At 36.8% G+C, this 20,826-nt stretch overlaps 1 protein-coding gene across 2 annotated transcripts; it reads left to right on the top strand.

Annotated features, from left to right (window-relative positions):
• The first annotated feature begins 248 nt into the window (after positions 1–248).
• Positions 249–20,526, top strand: LOC105038842 (ER lumen protein-retaining receptor). 2 transcript variants are annotated; one of them, XM_010914754.4, is made up of 6 exons: positions 249–511; positions 9,136–9,401; positions 9,946–10,061; positions 19,844–19,917; positions 20,017–20,080; positions 20,171–20,526. In XM_010914754.4, exons 1-6 carry the CDS (start codon positions 421–423, stop codon positions 20,205–20,207), a joined length of 648 nt encoding a protein of 215 aa, XP_010913056.1. In that variant the 5' UTR covers positions 249–420; the 3' UTR covers positions 20,208–20,526. The 2 variants fall into 2 exon arrangements, with proteins under 2 accessions (XP_010913056.1, XP_073117584.1); XM_073261483.1 differs by lacking the exon at positions 249–511 and adding an exon at positions 8,853–8,971.
• The last annotated feature ends 300 nt before the right edge of the window (positions 20,527–20,826 follow it).

Below are 20,826 nucleotides of genomic sequence, written 5' to 3'. Positions count from 1 at the left end.
GAATCCCATAAAGGTATTTCCACGTGGAAAAATATGACACGTTGCCTGCTGGCTTCTATGCAGTCGGCTTTGTTCCTGATCTTGGCGGGGTGTTTTTCTTTGACTGCTACTCGGGAAGTAAACTCCTTCAGAGCAAACGGACGGCCAGGAATCACCGATTTACATCAATATCAGAATAAACGGTTCTGATCACCCTCAGTCTCTTCTCCTACATTTAACTCGCGGGACATCGTAACGGCAGTCGCCGCTTCTCACCCCACCGGTTCTCTGTGCGAAACCATTCAGAGGAATCGAAGTGGAGAGAGACTGGGAGGAGGAAGGGGGAAGGCGAGATCTTGGGATTTCTTGGGTTGCTGGTCGATAGATCTGGGCCGTAGATCGGAGAACAGACAGCCGGATCCCGTCCACCAGTCCCCTAAGATGAACATCTTCCGGTTAGCGGGTGACATGACGCATCTGATGAGCGTCATCGTCCTGCTCCTTAAGATCCACACCATTAAATCCTGTGCCGGTACCTTCACTTCTTTCTTTAAGTCTGAATTTTCTTGATTATTCATAATTTTTCTGGCATTAATTGGAGTACATAGGGTTTCTGATGAGATTTATGATAAGATTCGACTGATTAGGCTGCTAGATTCCTTAAAAAAAGTGATTTTTTCTTTGAGGTATTAGGAAATTTTGATAACTTTTTGAATTTGAATTTGGGATCTCTTGTGTTTGCGTGAATCGCATTAATTATGTTTAAGAGATTTAGAAATGTAGAAATGGCAATTAGAATGCTACATTTGAGCTGTGGATCTATTATAGGGACTGATTTTTAGTTTAAATATCTGGCGGAGAGATTCTAACTGGGGCTGGTTTGGTATCAAGTAATGTAATGCATACAACTACGAGAACTTATTATTAAAGGCTATGGTGGTGTTCTTTGCATGCTAAATAAAACTGGGCAACAAGATTAGAGTTCTGTGGAACTGAGAAAGTTTTACTTTGATCTGATTGCTACGTTTTCTTCAGTCTGGGTTGTCAGGCTTCCAGCGCAAGCAGTTGATTCAGAGTTCCACAAAGTAGAGTTCAAGATTGATGGTCAGGCCAAAACCTGCTGACTAAGCAAACAAAGTGATGGTATTTTCAAATATTTTCAGGAGATGTTTCTTCATAAGATAACCTGTTCGTCCTTACTCCAATCCTTTTTTTGTTGGTCTCACTTGGAACCTAGGAGGGTTGTTGATATATCAGTTGAAGTCAAGATTGTCAAGGTGGCAAGGGCTTGCTAGCTGGTAGGGACCCAGTGGTACCCAGGCACCTAAGCAGATCGCCTAGGGGCTTAGGTAATCCATCTTGATAAAATGCAAAAAATGTATTAAAGCTATATGTATGACAGTCTATCCTTTTTTCCTTTTAAATCATACATAAGAAAAGTTAAGATTAATCAAAACTGCAGCTTGATTTCCTCATATATTAGTTAGCCAAGTCTATTATAGGAGTCATAAGGGCAAGCGAAGCAAATAGTTGAAAGTTAAATGTGAAAAGTAAATAATTTGACTAGTCTAGGTAAAAAAAACTCTAAATGTTTAAGTTATAATTGAAATCCCATATTTGAAAGGAAAAGGATTGCAACAAACCAAAAATATACGAAAATAGAACAAAGTAAAGGGACAACAAGAAGAAAAGGATCTTTCACATGAAAGAGGAAAGAGTAAGAGGACCAACATAAGAATAGAAAAGAAAGAAGCAAAGGAAAATAGTAAGTTTGAAAAGAAAAACTACCGGAGGCCTTTGGGTGGTCAAATGGTTGTTGTGAGCCTGCTGGAGAGATTCTATAGTGAATGACTATTAGAGGGTTGCACAAGAGCTTTTGGTTGGTGGCACGTTGGTGGATGTATGATTACAGCTGAAGGGCTGCTCGCTTGCCTTAGCGCCAAGATGAGGGATGTGTCTGGTTGGGAGAGATGGTGGATGTATAATCATCTCTCCCATCTCTCATTTTTACTCTCTTCACTTTGTCTATGAAAACCCAAGCAGCATCCTCTAGTTTAATTAGATATGTTACCTGAACTGGAGCTGAAAAATGGCAATCAGGCCTGAGAGCCCTAAGATCTGCATTAACTACTACTCTTCATGCCTAGCCACTTGTTCACCAAGGCACTATAGTAGCCATACACACCCAGTCACTGGGAGTCTATTCCACTTTGGGATCTTGATATTCTTTAGCAAGTTGACTAGTACCAAAGCAGTTTGAGGAGTCTAAAACTGACATGATTAGTGTTCTGACTGCAGATACTGGCGTATCCTGGAGACAACCTAATATGCATATCATTCAGTTGTCCCATTACCTAGTTTTGTTTGAAGACAGTTTTAATTTTTATTTCTGTAATCATAGATTTCTCAAGGTTACATTTTGTATTGCCCCATTTTACTAATTGTAGTCACAACCTTCAAATATGTTCATCCATCTTTTTTTGCTGCTTCTGACATCTTCTGTTAACATGCTTATCTTGCTTATATCATCCAGTCCTGAACCAAGCTATGCGCCTTGTGTTCCTTTGCTTTGCTACTAGGAGACACATCATCTGTCTTTATGAGTGTATCTTTACAGTTTCTGCTCCTTTCATTCTTGGATGGTGATCCCTGTGCCCTACCTCTTCAGTCAATTTCCTCTTGACCTTTGGTGTAGTTCTATCCTCTTGACAATTGTCATCTTTCATGGATACTCTCTTGCATGCTGATGTCCAGAAAATTCTCACTAGTTTTAGTACTTTCTTGTAGCTATTCACTCTAATCCCATGTATTAAAGATTTAAAAGGCTTCATTCAGAAGCTTATTGCCCTTCAAAACGCGGAACCTCTCCCTTCAACCCAAGTTCTCTGTTTTATGTAAATGAATTTACACAACTAGATACTGTCACATGATTTAACTGAGTGATGAAAAATGTGAGTCCTGGCCCATGGCTTACATCATGTCAATAATGAGGAAAGATTGCTCCAATTGGCAAGAGACATTGTTCACCGTATGAATGTTGTCCTAAGGTTATTTATGTTGTTGTCATATTAAATCTTTGTAAAGATACATTAATGTAATCTTATTACATCTTTGTAAAGATACATTAATGTAATCTTCTACAGATCTATATTTTAACGTCTCTTGGTCTTCCTCACCCATCCCACATCTTTGTTATCCCCATAAATAAGCTCCTCAAAATGCTTTGAGAAGTGCATCAATATTGGTGGTACTAGTAGGGTTTTTGTGAGGCAAGAGTAATTATTGCCATATCAATTTGTACATATGAAGGCTGGACTATTCTTACTTATTGGGATATCATGCTAACAATAGAGACATTGCTAGTGAAGAGTTGCCATCTGCTACTTCCATGGGTAGTTTGAGATAGATAGTCCTCTATCCTACCCTTCATGCATTGAATTTTTTCTATAGTTTTAGTGTACATATCAGCTTCCTTAGCAAATGTATTAGTTGATGTCATATTCTCCACTTACTTGATTTGCACTCACATTTTGATGCCAATTGTGCCTCATTTGAAGCTTCGGTGCGGACTGGTTTGAGCCTTTACTTGATTCTGCATGCTTCCATTAGCTTTTGAGAGCCTGGTTTATCTTACTATCTCTTGTCCTTACAATGGTTGTGTTGTAAATATGGTTTATTATTACTTATCACCTTTTGCACCATGCACCATTAGGGGTGAGGAAAAATCAAACCTGAACCAATCAAACTGGTGAAACCGAACCAAACTGTAGGTTTGGTTTGGTTTAAAATTTTATTCGGTTTGGTTTGGTTGGTTTTTGACATATAAAAAAAAGTTTGGATTGGTTCAGATTTGTCAGTAAATAAAATCATTCTCAAATCGAACAGGACCGGCTTTAATAAAACGACATCATTTGATTAGGGTGTTGTTTATATTGGAGTATTAATGTATTAGAAAACAATTCTGGATTTATGGTGTTGTTTATCAATTTGGTTTTGTGTTGATGAGCCTTAAACCCTAAGTGACTTACTTACGAGATTGTTTATTTTTTTGTAATATATTGGAGATTTTTATCTTAATCCTTAATGATAGTGTTTGTTTAAGAATTTTATTTTGTTGAGTGACAATATCTTTTGTCAATTTAAATCATTTTACTTGATAAATTCTCTTGGTGGTACTCTTATATGAAAAGGAAACAAGTCTTCATGAATCACAAAAAAAAAAAAAAAAAAAAAAAAAAACATAAACCGGTAAACCAAACCAAACTAGGCCGTTTAAATCATGTTGGTTTGGTTTGGTTTCAATCTTCTATTGGTTCGGTTTGGTTTTTAGAAATGCCAAACTGTTTAGGACTGGTTCGGCTTAAGTTTGAGCATAAAACCGGTCCAAACTGGACCTTGCTCACCCCTATGCACCATGCAGGAACATTTCATATCTTTCTCTATAATCGAGATTCCATTTATTAGCCCATCTTGTTGACATCATTTTGGAATGGGATTTAAAGCTGATCATAGGCCTTTTTCCCCTTAAGTATGGATAATGGGAAGAAAAGCTAAAGCATCCCTGCTGCTGTTCGGTCATGAGATGCAACCAAACTCATTCCTTATAGTGAAACACATGCAGTTTTTTTGTAACCGAGGTTCAGTGGCATAACCTCTTGCTTAAGCAAGAGGTTGGGGTTTCGAATGCTGACAGGTGTTATCTCTCAGGAATTTTTGTCCTCACCCTGCTGGGGATTTTCCAGTAGTTAAAAATCCTGGCCCCACAAGCAATAGACTTGGATAGCCCAAGTACCACAGTAGCTTAGTAATGGGCTGGCTTAGACCTTCCTGTTCTCCACAAAAGAAGAACTTATACAATTTTAACTTTTATTAGGACTTGAGATGATGTGCTGCACCTCAGTGGGTCTGCCTCATTATTTTTAATCTTTGCCGATTCTATTGTTCATCATCTACTAATCATTTTTGTCCCCAGCAGTTGCCTAGGCACTTGGGCTACTGCATGGATAATAGACAAGTGTCAAAAAGCTTCAGTCAGCCTCACCTATCTAGGTGATAGATGATATGTAAGATATATAAGTGATTAACAGATAAACACACACACACACACACATATATGTGTGTGTGTGTGTGTGTGTATTATATGTAAATATACATTTATCTACATATAACATACGTCAACATAAAGAGTGTAGTCCAATCCTCTCTCTCCCCCCCCCCTCTCTCTCTCTCTATCTATCTATCTATCTATCTATCTATCTATACATACATAAATATACACATATACATGTGCATACACATATGCATATCTATGAGTTGAACTACGCACTTTACATCAACTCCTTGTCAAAGGAGGTAATGGTTTTAAAATCAATGTTAGGCTATCAAATGTAAGATTTAAACCATTGAACATAATCCACAATACAAAAAAAAAAATGCTTAGGAACCAAAATTCATTTATTTTGGTAGTTTCTAATCTATGCATCAACTTGGTACAAAAATAATTTGTATCAGTTGCACTAGTATGGTAAAATACATGATAGGGCACATAAATTGAAATTTCACTTTATGAATTATGATGTATATCTTGAAACACAAGTATATTCTAATTCATTAAATTTTGATGATTAGATAACAAGTATATTCCAATTCATTAAATTTTGATGATTAGATCATAGCAAAACATAGCACCATGTCATCACAACTATTTAATTTGGCACCTACTTGATGATTAGATTAGAGACCACCCAAACATATGAATTTTAATTTCTAGGCATTTTGATAGTGTACATCTTGTTTAATTGTTTAATCTTAAATTTGGATAATCCATTATTGATTCTGAAACAATAAATCCTTTTTAAGGAGTTAAGTTAAAGCGTGTAGTCCAACTATATAAATAAAGATAGCTTGACTTGGCTACACTCAAGTAGATCTCTACTCAGTCTAACTAGATGTAAATTGGATGATAGTAGTTTCACATCGATGATCTAAGTTAATCGATGTGATTTATTATCTCTAAACTGCTCGGACACAAAAAATCATGTGATTTAGAAGACCCTTAACCTATGCATCAAGTGGTCAAAAAATTGGATTAGTTCAAATAGCATGCAATAATGTTTGTTTTTTTTTTTTAACTATTTGATGCATAGGCTAAACATCTCCAAATCATGTGATTTTTGATGTGTGAGCAGTTTAGAAGTAGTAGATCACAATCACTTGCTTGAATTATGGATGTTGGACCCTTGTTATCCAATCTAATCCGGACCGGATCAGAGTGGAGATCCACCTGAGTGTAGCCAAGTCAAGCTCTCTCCATATATGTGTGTGTATATATCATGGTTTTATGTACCAGCTGCATGGGAGATGTCTCGATCATCCTATCTTTTTCCTATAGAAAAATAAGATTAGGATGTGGCTGGGACTCCAAAAACTATCCACGCGGAGAGAGAAGAAGAAAGAGGAAAGAAAGAAATGAAGGCAAGATGAAGAAAAGTAAAATGTGAAAGGAAAGAAGAATAATAAAAATGAAAGAAAGAAAGAAAGGAAGTGCGAAGAAAAAGAAAGGAAGGAGGGAAAGAAGGAAGAAAGGAAAGAGGAAGGAAGAAAAGCAAAAAAATGAGAAAAAGGAAGAGATAAGAAAAGAAAAGAAAAAAGAAATGAAATAAAAGAAGGTAGAAGAAAAAGAAAGGAAAGAAAGAGAAAAACAAAGAAATAAAGAAAGAAAGGAAAGAAAAAGGGGAGAGAGGCAGAGGATATCCATCGGGATGCATGATCGATATTGCTGTTGGGACATGGTGGGGTGTCCCATTCTATGGAGAAATCGGGACACTTCCATTCCATGCAATTTTAAACCTTAGGTGTGTGTGTGTTTATATGTGCATATATACTTATACATACACGCACACTCACAGGCATATATACAAACTTGCATGTACATATACACATAATATATACATACTTGTATGCACATATATGTTTTATGGAAGTATTTTCTTGTAACTTTATTTTATAAACAACTTGGAATGATGATAAGGGATCAAGATACATCAGAGTGGACACCATAAACCTGATTTCTACCCTCCAGCAAGATTGAAAACTAGGGGCACTTAGCAATCCCTATATCTTGAGTTTAGACAACTTGTATATGCCTTATTCTATTATTCCATTTATCAATAAATATAAATATTATGAACTAAAATCTATCTTAAAAGTGGTATTGATTTTTTACAGTAAGAATGTATGCCTTATGGTGCATTAAAGTGTTAGTTTATAGAAATAGCACAAAAATTTAATTGTATAAATGAAGTAATTGATCCAAAAAACTTTTGGGTAGTCTGTGCCAAATCTGTTTAGGGCAAGATCCAAGAAAGTAACCTAAGGTCCATTGCCTAGGGCTGCCCTTCTACTTGACAGTTATGATATGAGTAAAATTTAGTATGGAAGTATTTGGATTTATTCTTCATACAGGTTGCTTATTGTTTGAAACTCTCTTTTATAACATTTTCACTGTAAGTAATAGATGGTCTTGTGCTTTTCTTGGCTTCCTTTTACCTACTCAAGATTTCATCTTACTTCTAAGGAAATATTGGCAATATGATACAACTTTTCATGATGAATACACTGGATGAATGACCAATAGGCAGGATGTATTAGATATTGTTTTAGATAACCAACTTTGCTGATAACCAAATAGGTATTCAGTCTTCATCAGTTTTCCCTGGCATATTACAAGTTCCTCAAGTCATTGAACTTCCTGCAAGGTGTATTGTGTGCTAAAGTAGTGACAGTAAAAATGGTGGTAGTACCATTATTAAGTATTCTAGTTCTTATACGAATATTTGTTTTGATTTCCATAATCTTTTGAACATTGATATTGATGCCTCTCTGGATATACATGCTCTTTTCCAGTATCCTGTGGGTCTGAATCACATAGTCAAAACTTCACGTTGTTATTGGATCTATGAATGGTCCATACACCAGAGCATGCATTCTTCAACAGCACATGAATGATGTATGCTGGAAGCAATTTTTTTCTTTTTTTTTTTTTTAAAAATTGGTGACTCCATGAGAGCCATGTCATTAGCTTCAGAAATGGGTTTTGCTTAAAAAAGATACCAGTTTTTCTATACAGCATTATGTAGCAGACTATTGCTTTTCTGTGGAAGCATTTATCTTGATGTACTTGTGGAAGCCTATATCATTATTTATCTGCCCTGAAGCAGTATTATTGAGACATATATCCAATTTGATCTCGATCAAAATAAGCTTTATGATTGAGTTAAAATGACTTGGAGAATCACTTTTGAGAATTTTTCTACCTGAATTGAACTTTTGAACCAGCATTCTGTTATTCTTAACTGGCAAACCTTATCTGTATGATCTGGTAAGTTCAATGAATCAAAGCACAAAACATCAAGGTCATAATCTGCATTTAAATCTGTGTGCTCTCATTGAAAGTACCTGTCAGATGTATTATTGTCAGATGCCAGCTGCCCAGCCTTGTCTAATTTGTATGATCTGGTAAGTTCAACGAATCAAAGCATGAAATATGAAGGCCATAGTCTGCATTTAAAATCTGTACACTTGCATTGAAAGTCTCTGTCAGATGTATTATTGTCAGATGCTAACTGCCCAACCTTGTGTAATTTGTATGAGCTGGTAAGTTTAACAAATCAAAGCATGAAATATGAAGGTCATATTCTGCATTTAAAATCTGTACACTCGCATTGAAAGTCTCTTTCAGATGTATTATTGTCAGTGGGGCTATGATGCTATGTCATGGCTTCATCTGCATCATACAGCGTGGTCATTACTCATTAGCATGCCATTTTCCTTCACTAAGCTCTTCTATGTAGCTAGTTTGATTGTCAGAGTCTCTAATAGATATATTATTTGTGAGTGGAGCTACGACTGGGCTTCATCTGCATGCTATATCATTGATATTAGCATGTCAAGATTATCCTTGAATAAACTCTTCTATATTGCCAATTTGATAGTAAGTCTTGATTTTGCCTTCTATGATACAGACATGTGGTATAAGTGTTTTGCTGCTCTTTGCATTAAGGTTAATTTTTGCAATTGTGTTGGACTGTTTTACTTTTACTTTTTCCAAAATATGGCCATGCAGCATGACTTCTTTCATCCTATCTTTGCTTGCAGGTATTTCTTTGAAGACACAAGAGCTTTATGCTCTTGTTTTTGCTACTCGGTATTTGGATATCTTTACTGATTTTATCTCACTCTATAATACAATTATGAAGTTAATTTTCTTGGCGAGCTCATTCTCAATTGTCTGGTATATGAGACAACACAAGATTGTCCGTAGATCTTATGATAAGGATCAAGACACCTTTCGCCATCTTTTTCTAATATTACCATGCCTGCTTTTGGCTTTATTCATAAATGAGAAGTTCACCTTTAAGGAGGTAAGTCCACCTATTTATTTGTTAGATTCTTTTCTTCAAAAATTTAAACTTGTAATTTGAAGAAGAGTCATATGCATGTCTAAGTATAGTTAATGTTTTTAATTCTCATTATCATTTAGCATTACTTTGGATTATATTTTCTTATAAGGGTATGTTTGGACGTCTAGGCCCAAAATCTTGTGGGATTCGTGGGTTGGGCCAACACAACCAGCTAAATCAAGCTGGGCTAGCCTATCTTTATAAATATTCAAAGTACCATTAGGGTGGGTTGGCCTGAATGCCATAGGAAGAAAAAAGATCTCAGTACATTTTTTTTTTTTGCTTTCCTCTTTATGGGATTCGGATTGGCCCACTCCAATAGTTCTCTGGGTTTTTGTAAATATAGGCCTAACCTAGCCTGACTTGGCTGGTTGTTTTGGCCCAACTAACCTACGAATCCTATGGGATTTTAGGCCTAGACATCCAAACAGATCCTAAAAGTTCTTTTCCGCCCACATCATCTCCGGTTTGATTCCTAAATACTGTTAGCTACGTATTGTAACAGGTAATGTGGACATTCTCCTTGTTTTTGGAGGCAGTTGCAATACTTCCTCAGCTGGTATTACTGCAGAGGACGAGGAACATTGACAACTTGACTGGGCAATATGTTTTTCTCCTAGGGTGAACTACCATCCTATGTCCCATTTTCTGGTTTACTGATCAAAATTTTCAACTCATACTAACTTCTTGCATGACATTTCTCATTGTCATGGGACCTTGAATTCCATATTTTGACATTGTATGGCCAGCAGTGGTCAAATTTTATTTAGCGAAATGTTGAGAAGCTAATTATCTTATGATGCTGGATGAATTATAACCAGGATGGCTGGAAAGTGGTCTTTTGACTAATAAAATTTGAAAATCTTCACCTAATTTATTTTTCAGACAAACTTATTTTTGTTAGTCAACTGTCCACCTAATATGCATTTTTGTTTTGCATTAATGAAAATGCAAAGTTCTTTTCCGACTTGAAAGCTTGGTACTAATATTTTTATCCAGTTGTTAATGTTATTAATATTACAATTTACAAGCAGGTAATATGCCTTGCTCTCAGTATATCAGGTTCAAAGGTACATTGGTTATGGTGATACTGTTTCCCTGTGGTGTAATGCTTCCAATGTTCAGACTTCAGGAAATCTCTACTGATATAATTTGGATTTACTTCTAATGATCAGATTCTAATTGTTCCTTTTTTTATGTGGCATGAATTTTAGTCAAGTTAGATTTGAAAAGTTTTGTTATTTATATGTCTTCAAAAACATTAGCCTAAACTGGTAATTGGCAGATGCAGTGCACATCAAATGTTAATATCACATTATTAGAATTATCAAATATTCTTATTTCATTAGATAATTGGTAAATATTAAAAAGTAGTAGTATTATTTTCTAAAATTGTTGAAAATCTTGGTATCAAATTTTTCAGAGATTGTCCTATATAGTAAACATAAAAAATTGTTAATAATCGTTTCATACAGAACTTTGAATAACAAGTATTGCAGTAAGAATTTTAAACTTTAAAGCGAAGCATACCTGAAATCTGACTGGATCAAACTCAAAATCACGGAGCAAATTCATAAAATTTGGATCCAAATCTTGTGTTATGATCATTGTAGGCTACATAACAGAACTTGACATGATTCCAGCCATTCACACATCTGGACCCAATGAAACTTTATTATGCATCTTTTATACTCAATCTGTGTCCATAGATATATCTTCTGAGTTCTTTTCAAATTTAAATAGATAATGACCATTAGTATTTAAGAATATAATATCATGTGGAAATAGATGTAGACTCAACAAAAAATCTTCTGGCTGTGAAATATCCATAATAAAAAACATCTTCGTTCTGTCCAAGGTTAAAACTTAATCTCAGCAACCAACAAAAAGAAGAGATACATAATAAACCATCTAGAAATAAATGAAAGAAAGGAAAATAAGATGAAATAAATGTATAAAAATAATTAAGATAAATCAATAAAATATGATTAAGCTACAATACATACTATAATATCTTGGAATTGTAGTTGTTTTTTAACCATAAACGCCTTTGATGTAAAAAGATTGAAGAGCTAAAACCTTTTCAAACTATCTTACAAAGAAAAGCAAGCATTCTTATGGATGACAACCTACAGATTCTATATGTAGCATCAAGATCTTGAGAATGATGGAACACACATTGAATGGAAAGCAAACAACAAGGAAAAAGATAATTAAAGGGAAAAATGCGGTATGAGAAGATTTGTTGAATGTTTCAGACTTGTGGATGTGTGAGGTTTTCAGCTTGCTAATTTTGAGTGCCCAATGTTGTAGTAGGTCAGATAAATAGTTTAGCAAATATTACAGGTATAATAGTCATGTAGCAGCAAATCTAACTTTCTTCCCCATCTTTGGTGTTCACCTAATACATCTATTGTTTATTCTGACTGGGGCATGGGTAAAATGGTTTGCTAGTGATGGTTGTGGAGACTTGGTTGCTTGGGTATTTATGCATAGAGGATCCTGCAATGAGGCAAGAGGTGGCAGAGAGAGGGCAGCTTGGGTAGTTGATAACAAAAGAAGAGGGTTGGTGGAGAATTTTTTGGAGTAGGGCATTCAATGGCATGTTGCTGTGAATTGGTCTAGGTGTGTGAGAAGGTAAAGATCAAAAAGGTGATGGCCACCTCTTTGAAAGAAAGAGCAAAACCATAGGAATAGAGACGGCTGAGAGAATGGATGACATAATTGATTTTTTCGCCGTACTTAGATACCCTATTTACTTTATTTGGCTTGCTAACTCAACAGTAAAGTTTTTGGCTTTTAATTGCTACTATGATGAATCGAGAGACTTGAGATTTATCTACTGACATTGTTGAGATAGGAAGGGGAATGAATCGGAGGGGAAGAGAGCGAGAGAGAGAGAGAGAGAGAGAGAGAGAGAGAGAGAGAGAGAGAGCATGATTGGTAAAAGCAGTCAAACAATGAGTTATTTTGTCATGAAGATCTATCAGGTTGAACTAAATTCCAAAGTGAATGATAATATTTTGGAATCTTCTATGCCTTTGATGATCAGAAAGGGTGATTCCTGGCTATTGACTTCTGCTTAAGACCTAACAATGTGTGGGTTGGGTTTGCTATAGGGTCACCATGGAAAAGAAAGGATATGCTGTCGTGTTATTTATATTTACAAAAGTCTGCCATCTCAATTTGGTGCTTTATAAAGTTTTTAAAAAAATAATGGCATTTGAGGAAGAATATTTGATATAAAAAATCCTTTAGATATTTAAAACTCATTTTTAATGTAGTATTACATCAAAAGAATTTGTTGTTACACAAGTTTATAAGCTTGAAATTGAATATACTGTTGGTTCTATTATTGTATGACAAAAAATTAAAGGTGAGTTACTACCAAAACTTGTGTTGCAAATACTGTATTGTTGGGGTATTCATTTGAGATTCTCATGTGAATCTCAAAAAATGTGGCTGAAAACTACATGATGGAGTCAACTCTTTTAGCATTAAGTTTTTTAGAAAAGAACCAGCTAAATGTGTGGAAAAAAGTAATATATTAGAGGTGCTTATATTTTGATAATGATATAGGCGCACAAAAACAAGAGCCATGCAATGACATGCCAAGATTTGTTGGCTTGAAACTCAGAAGAGGATAGGGGGAAATTTTATTCTGTTCATCTAGTATATCACCATTTTGCCTCTAGATTCTATAATTTTTTTTTTTTTTTTTTTTTTTTTGCAGTGCTTGTGACTATCTTTCCTTGTCTAATGAAACACCTGCCTACCTATGTAGAGCTAGACGATTTGTGTGATGATGATGCTTACAATTTTATCAAGTGCATAACATTAGTGAATCGCAGAACATAAGCTTTTTATCCTAATCATCTTTCATCTCTAAGAACCATATCATGTTTTTCCAAATTTTCTTCCTTTAATTTCTTTTCATTTTATGTAAAATTGAAATAGATTTTGGAAAATCTAAAAATTATGGCCCTGTTTGGCACTGCATTTGGAGGACCAACTAGTGCTTCTTGGAGGTCAAAAGCTCTTTTGGTTTTTTAATTTTTTGGTAGAAGTTTTGATATCTTTCTACTTCCTCCAAAAACTAAAAAAAAGTCTACTCGGAAGAGCTCCAATTTAGAGCTTCTGGGCAAAAGCTTTTCTTAGAGACGTGTTCAAGAAGTTGTTTTCATTTTGACGAGAATTCTGCAAGGACAAAAATGCCTATGGTATATAATAATAATATAATATAATGTAATATAACTTAATAATATTATTACAATATATTATAACAAAATAAAATTATTATTATATAATAATATGATAAAATATTATTATATTTTTATGTTATACATATCATTTATTATATTATTTAGACTAAAATATCAAAATAAATAATTTATGAATAAAGAATATCTTATAATAGTTTTTGGTAGTACAAACAGTTAGATAATTTAAAGCAATATGTAATGTTCTTTATTGTCATTTATTGATACTAAAAGTATTTTCTCAATTTGGTCACTAGGCAGATAATAAAGTTCTATGGCACTTCAGAAATGTGGTTATCACTCAGCAAATAGTTTTTTATTAAAAGCTTTACGAACAAAAGATCTATTGTCCAAAGCTCTATTGACAAAAACTCTATTGCCTACCACAATAACAAATGGGGTCTGCATACTTATTTTCTCATTTTGATGACTTGAAGTCCATCCATTTCTTTTGACAAAATCATTTTTTTATTCTGCAATTAGAAATTTTTTTCCACTTTTGTTTTAGATCTACTTGATATTTCAGATTCCTTCTCAATTGCTTCCCTGGATCACATCATATAGGATTAGGAATAAGAATGTATCCATCATTACAACAAGCATCCTACTATCTGAAATCAATTGCCTAATGAAAGCATAAAATACTTGTTAGGACCAACAGTATCCTGGTATCACCTAATTCTGATATCAACTGTTGAAGGACTGCCTTCACCCGTATGGACATGAGAAAATCTGCGATGGATCCTTCTCAAAGGACAACAACCATCAAGCCCTAGATCCGAGCTTGATCCCTGATATGATGCACCCCCTTCTAGGGAAGGGGGCACGCGTGATGCCCTTAGGGTGGCATGCCAAATCTAGGAGAGAGGAGAGAAAGAGATGGCTACGGTTTATAAGAGAAAAAGCTCTTCTTTTGATTCTACTATTCGTTGGTATTACAAGATCTGTATATATACTAATACAATGGGTCAAATAATCCGAGACCAAAAATCTCTCTAGGCTAACCCATACATGAAAGGACTCACCGAGCTCATGTACATGCATGTCTCATATACTCTCATCTCTTGGACTTAATCCTAGTCTAAATTCTTGGTTAGCCCTCTTAAGAACTCTCAAACCAGGTCTTAAGATCCCTAGGATCAAACTTGATCCTAGCCCCAAATAGAAAATCCGCACAGTTCTGGCGGTGTAATTGAGCCGGCTCAGTCTCAGACTGAGCTGGCTTAGTTACTGTGCCAGTCTTAGGTTATCGAAATTTGTCTTTCTGTTTGACCCTTCCATTGAGATATGGTTAATCCAATTTCAGTTTGAGTCGATCCAAATCCTTGAAACTGCTTTTTCTCTGTAGTCTTTAGCCTTGGCTCTGATTCCTTACTCCACCTTGTGTCTTCAAATCTTCGAAGCACCAACCAAACCCCTCAAGGTGCTCAACATCTGGATCTCAAGTCCGTGGATGCCTCCATCCTAGGACCACTCCTATCCTAGCCTTAGGACCATACCTGTCCTAGTTTTTCGGAGCCAACACCCTGACTCCTATGGCCTCCCAAGTCTTGGGAGCATCACACCAACTCCTACAATCTTCACCTTGGTACTCTTAAGTCTTGACACGTCTGACAATGTTCTCTTGCACGATCCTGCTGTCGCTGCATACCTTGACAGCCTCTTGTGCGAATATCTTTGCCATCATCAACCTTCAGCTTTTGAGCGCTTCCGTGGAGGTCTTTAGGATGACTGCCTCCACCGCTGAAGATCCTTGTTTCTTGGCACCACCTTAGAGTTTGTTGTAGGTTTTCTTCTGCTTGGCAGCTGCATCATTTGTTCTCTTGCATTACTCTGGAGAGACTGTAGCGTTCCTATGCCGGCACTCGCTGCAACTGATGCTCCATCTGACACGGTCTTCTTAGAGCCACGCCTCTGCATCTGCACATTCCGCTCCATCTATCTCTGTGCAGTCCTGGTACTAGTGCTGGGATATCGCTCCCCTTGCACTCCCCCACTTTGAACACGTGCGAAAATTCTTCTCCACCTGTGAAGCCATCTCTGTCCGGTGCTCCATCTGAATCTGAAGTCCATCTGATACTGCAGAAGTATCCGAGGTCAACCACCCAATGCTGTACTGCTGGGCCTACCACTGCACCTCGATCACTGTTGCTGTCCCTTTGGATCCTCCGCACTCTGCGAACCCCTCCGAAGTCATTTCGAATACATCGCACCCTGTGGGCTTCTCTGAAACCATCAAGAGCTCATTCGACTCTTCACCTTTAGCCGCTGAATCTGAAACACCGAGTCTTTCCTTTCTGCACCTTGCACCAATCGTTGCTTCAGCTTCTCTTGGAGGGACTGCAGTCCAGGCTCAGATCCACTTATCTCATCCCGAGACTCGCCTCAGCCTCATAGGTATCCGGATCCTCTCTTGCTGCAAACAACCCATCTGACACGGTCTCCCTAAAACCTTGATCCATGGTGCATGCAATCCCGCATAGATCCATGCAATGCGTCACTGTCGCTAGTGTTGGAATCAGACACCTATCTCTACACTCCTCGGGTCTAAACCTGTGCCAAACCATCCTCCACCTGAATGACAACTCTTCTTGGTGCTCCTGCAGAAAATAGACTCTGAATCAAGGTCAGCTCCTCAACACAATCCTGTTGAGCCTCCTGCTGAACCTTCATCACCGTTGCTGTCGTTTCAGATCCTCTGCACTCTGCGGACCCCTCCGAAACTTCCAAGAAGAACTCACCATTTTTTGAATCAACAGCGACGCTCTGGAAATCAAATCTTATTTTTTATTTACTCCCAAGGCTCCTGACCGATCGAACCGCCGAATGTATCCCAACTACTTCCCCAGTCTTTCTGCATCTGAAGGCTGAATAGTTGTTTCTTCAGCCCCACCTCGACAACAATCCCTTAAGTGATCTCATCTCCAACATATCAAACCTGCCCCTTGCTGCTCATCTTCTCCAAAGAACACCAAACCGTCACACCCTCCGGCTTTCCTCTAAGGCCGAATCCAACAGAAAATCTACCACCCAAACCTTCCACCTCAGGAAACTTCTCTTCCCATCAATCCTCTCAACCTCCACCTTCAATCTACTGCTTCTGATTGGCCAAACCACACCAAAAAACAAAGATGGATCCGAGGCATACTGTGGAATAGGTGTGCAGATTTCAGCAAATAGTTTCCTGTTGACGTCTCCTTCTCGTAATCCTCTCAAGATTAGATTGGCCCACAATTAAAACAGTAGATACGTGGTTAACCTAAGAACTTACTGTTTTAATGCCAAAAATATCTGGAACTTAGGCATTAAGAAACAGATCCACGAACACAAGGCCTTTAGGATCCTCTGCAGTAGATTTCTGGTTTCATCTTATGTGACTTCTCCTTCGCATCTATGCTCCACCAGGCTCTGATACCAATTGTTAGGACCAACAACATCCTGGTATCATTTAACTCTGATACTAACTGTGGAAGGACCGCCTTCACTCGCGTGGACCTGAGGAAATCTACGATGTATCCTTCTCAAAGGACAGCAACCATCAAGTCCTAAATCCAAGCTTGATCCTTGATACCGTACGCCCCCTTCCCCACGTGATGCCCTTAAGGCGGCGTGCAAAACCTGAGAGAGAGAGAGACAGAGACGGCTAGGATTTTCAGGAGAAAATACTCTTCTTTTGATTCCACTATTTTTTGGTATTACAAAACCTATATATATATATATATATATATATATATATATATATATATATATCAATACAATAGGTCAAATAACCCGAGCCCAAAAAATTTTCTAGGCTAATCCATACATGAAAGCACTCACTGAGCCCATGTACAATCATGTTTCACATGCTCTCATCCCTTGGACTTAATCATAGTCCAAATCCTTGGTTAGCCCTCTTAAGACCTCTCAAACCAGATCTTAAAAACTCCTAGGATCAAATCTGACCCTAACCCCAAATAGAAAATATGCACAGTTCTGCCTGCGTAATTAAGCTGCCTCAATCTCAGACTGAGCTGGCTCAGTTACTGTGCCAGCCTTAGGTTCTCGAAATCTGTTTTTTTGTTTGGTTCTTTCTTTGAGACATGGTTGATCAAGTCTCAGTCTGAGTCGACCCAGATCCCTGAAACTGCTTTTTCTCTGCAGTCTTCAGCTGTGACGTTGGTTCCTTACTCCATCTTGTGTCTCCAAGTCTCCGGAGCACCAACCAAGCCCCTCAAGGTCCTCAACCTCTGGATCTCAAGCCCGTGGATGCCTCCACCCTAGGATCATTCCCGTCCTAGCCTTAGGACTACATCTGTCCTAGTCTCCCGGAGCCAACATCCTGACTTCTCTTATGGCCTCCCAAAGCTTGGGAGCACCACACCAACTCCTACAATACTATATGGAACTATGGGGCTACGGAAAATAAGGGTGGTTGTGAGAAAAAAACTAATATAATGGGGGAAAATTTATTGGTGGTAAACCAAATTAGTAGATTATGAGCACAAGCAAGATATAGTCTACAAGTTCTACGGAGTTGGTCATCTTTCAGGGAATGAGGTTTCTTTTAGATGCTTTATGCTAGAAAAAATTGGTTTCTGGTAAAGATTGCAAAGTTGTCTTTTAGCAGATCATGACATACAAGAGCTGAAGGATTCTTCTGGAATACACTCTGTGAGAAAGAAGAGCGAAAAGCAATATTTATACATGAGAGGAAGCAAAATAATTCATGAAGTTATGAGATTTGATGTTAACAAAGGAGTAAGCTAAACGAGAATGATCTGATGACTATGTTATTTCTTAAGGAGAGTAAATGGTTTAGAGATTCATAAACAACAATTAGATAAACAGTATAAGATACACAACCCACTTATAGCTTTGTGGGATCTGTTTCTTATTATTCTTCAGCATCTCTTGATTCCTTTAAGGATGTAGCATGCTTAAGATCTGCTTTGAAGGATCTGCTAAAGCAGCATCCTGGCATTCACTAACTTTTATCAAAAATCATCTTAATTGAGGATGCTAATAGGCCAAATCTCGTTGTTGACCAAGTATGTGAACCAGATATGTTGGTTTTAGCTATATGACCATTTATCTTTCAAGTTAATGTCTCAGCAAGTCTAGCAAGCTGGGCTTTTTATGCTAAAATTCGAGGCCTAACACGGTTTCCATTAACTAGCTTTGGTGAGTTCTGATGAGGTTGAGGCCATTTAGATGGTTTCTGACTTGGTTGGAAAACTGCATCTAATATCTAAAACTGGAGTAGTATTATGCCTTAAAGGTTTGGTTTTGATTATGCCTTAAGGGTTGGGTTGGGTTTGGTTTGGTTATGACTTGATTTGTGTAGCGTACCTGCATCTTTAACTTGTCAAGTGAATAGGAGTTTGACCATTGGACAAAGAAGTCAGTATTTGACATACAATCATTATGGCCTAAATTAGTATATGCCAAAAGACATATATATTGACTTTGCAAGTCTCTGACCTGGTTGACCCTTAATTTCTTGCTATTGTCAATTTGTCATCATCTATTATTATAGCAGACACAAATTCTAACAATTTGGTGGAAATTTCCATGAACTGATCAGTAATCCTTCAGTCATCAAGCTTGTTGTAGGGAAATTGTTGTAATTGCTTGACTCCCGCATTATGATTTGTGACTTCTTATAACTAGTGCTAAATTGCTGTATGAAGTAGACTCCAAAAAAAACGTGTATGGTTCTAAAGACTGAGACCTACTTCTGAAACCTATAAGACTAAATTCATATGACAAGTGACTAGTTAAGATGTCATTGTCAGGTTGTTTTTTGCATTTTCATTGTAGAGTTGTATGATAGGCCTTATCCTATATATGGGATGATGTACTCAGTGTTATAATGGGGAATAAGAACTAGAATTTCTTTCATTAGGAATTTTTATAGAATATAGAGTTAGTTTAAGAGGGAAAACAGAAGAAAACTGTTGTATTGTACTATCCAATATAAAAATTTTCATCACATTGGAATTTTTTTTGGCAAACTCATAATTTTCATCACATTGGAATTTTTATGTCATGTAACTGCTTCCATTGCACAAATTAGTTGGAATGTCTTTTCCTAGTGCACCCTGTCTATTGGCTAGCCAAAGTGGTTTCATTCTCTGAACCGTAGAGCTTGTTTTGTTGCAGTGCATACAGAGCATTGTATATCCTCAACTGGATTTACCGCTACTTCACTGAGCCACACTATGTTCATTGGATAAGTATGAATCCTCTAATTGGCTTTTGGTCCTTTCTCATGTAAACATGTTCCCTTTTCTATTGTTATTTCTTATGTATATATTACCGTGTGTTTTTCACAGCTTGGATATCTGGACTGGTGCAGACATTGCTTTATGCCGATTTCTTTTATTATTACTTCAATAGGTATGCAAAATTATTTTCTGAATACCTTTGCTAGAAAGCGGTGTTAAAAAAAAAAAAAAATGATGACTCCAACTTACATGTAAATTGCAGCTGGAAGAACAATGTCAAGCTTCAATTACCTGCTTAACTGCATCTCAGATTTTGGATTAGTTGTGGTGGATGAGGGCAGCACGTAGAACATGAATTCTTGTCAATTGGTATAACAATTTATTTTACTTAAGTGCATTATTGTGCTTGATGGGCTGGCAGTATAGTATTCTTTTTAGTCCAGGAGAGTCGTCTACAATCGTGTATCATCAGTCTGGGAAAACCATTTCTGATTTGCTGGCTGTATTACCTTTTTTGTGTAACCATCACAAATCTTTTATAGCAATTGTTGTCTGTAAACTACATCTCTCATGTAATTTTCGAAATTTAAGTACACAACCTTTAAAATTTCTCAGCTATGATATATTGCTTTGTGTCAGAATCTGTTGGATGTTTTTTTGGCCAAGTTTGAGTTCATTTTATTTAATTTTATTTTAAAAAACAAGGATTGCACAAGCTTATCGGTATTGATCTGTAATAATATTGGAGCAACATGTAGTGAAAGTGGGGTAGGTCTGGCAGCTTTGATACTGATTGTAGTCATTAACGATTAGGAGTCATTACTACTACGGCCTGATTAAATTAAAACTCTTGATGATCCGGTACCTCAATGATACTCCTATATGTACATATAATGATGTGTGTAGCATGGTAGGTCA

This window comes from Elaeis guineensis, chromosome 1 (genome assembly GCF_000442705.2).
Source record: "Elaeis guineensis isolate ETL-2024a chromosome 1, EG11, whole genome shotgun sequence".
Classification (NCBI taxonomy): Eukaryota; Viridiplantae; Streptophyta; class Magnoliopsida; order Arecales; family Arecaceae; genus Elaeis; species Elaeis guineensis.
The sequence above is the reverse complement of the archived record's forward strand: the minus strand, read 5'-3'. Positions and strand labels throughout refer to the sequence as shown.

Bases quoted from the DNA above. Each gene is read 5' to 3' on its own strand.
- LOC105038842 (XM_010914754.4), top strand. From the start codon at position 421: ATGAACATCTTCCGGTTAGCGGGTGACATGACGCATCTGATGAGCGTC. The intron at 9,402-9,945 runs GTAAGTCCACCT...GTATTGTAACAG, and splicing joins AGAAGTTCACCTTTAAGGAG to GTAATGTGGACATTCTCCTT. The intron at 10,062-19,843 runs GTGAACTACCAT...GTTTTGTTGCAG, and splicing joins CAATATGTTTTTCTCCTAGG to TGCATACAGAGCATTGTATA.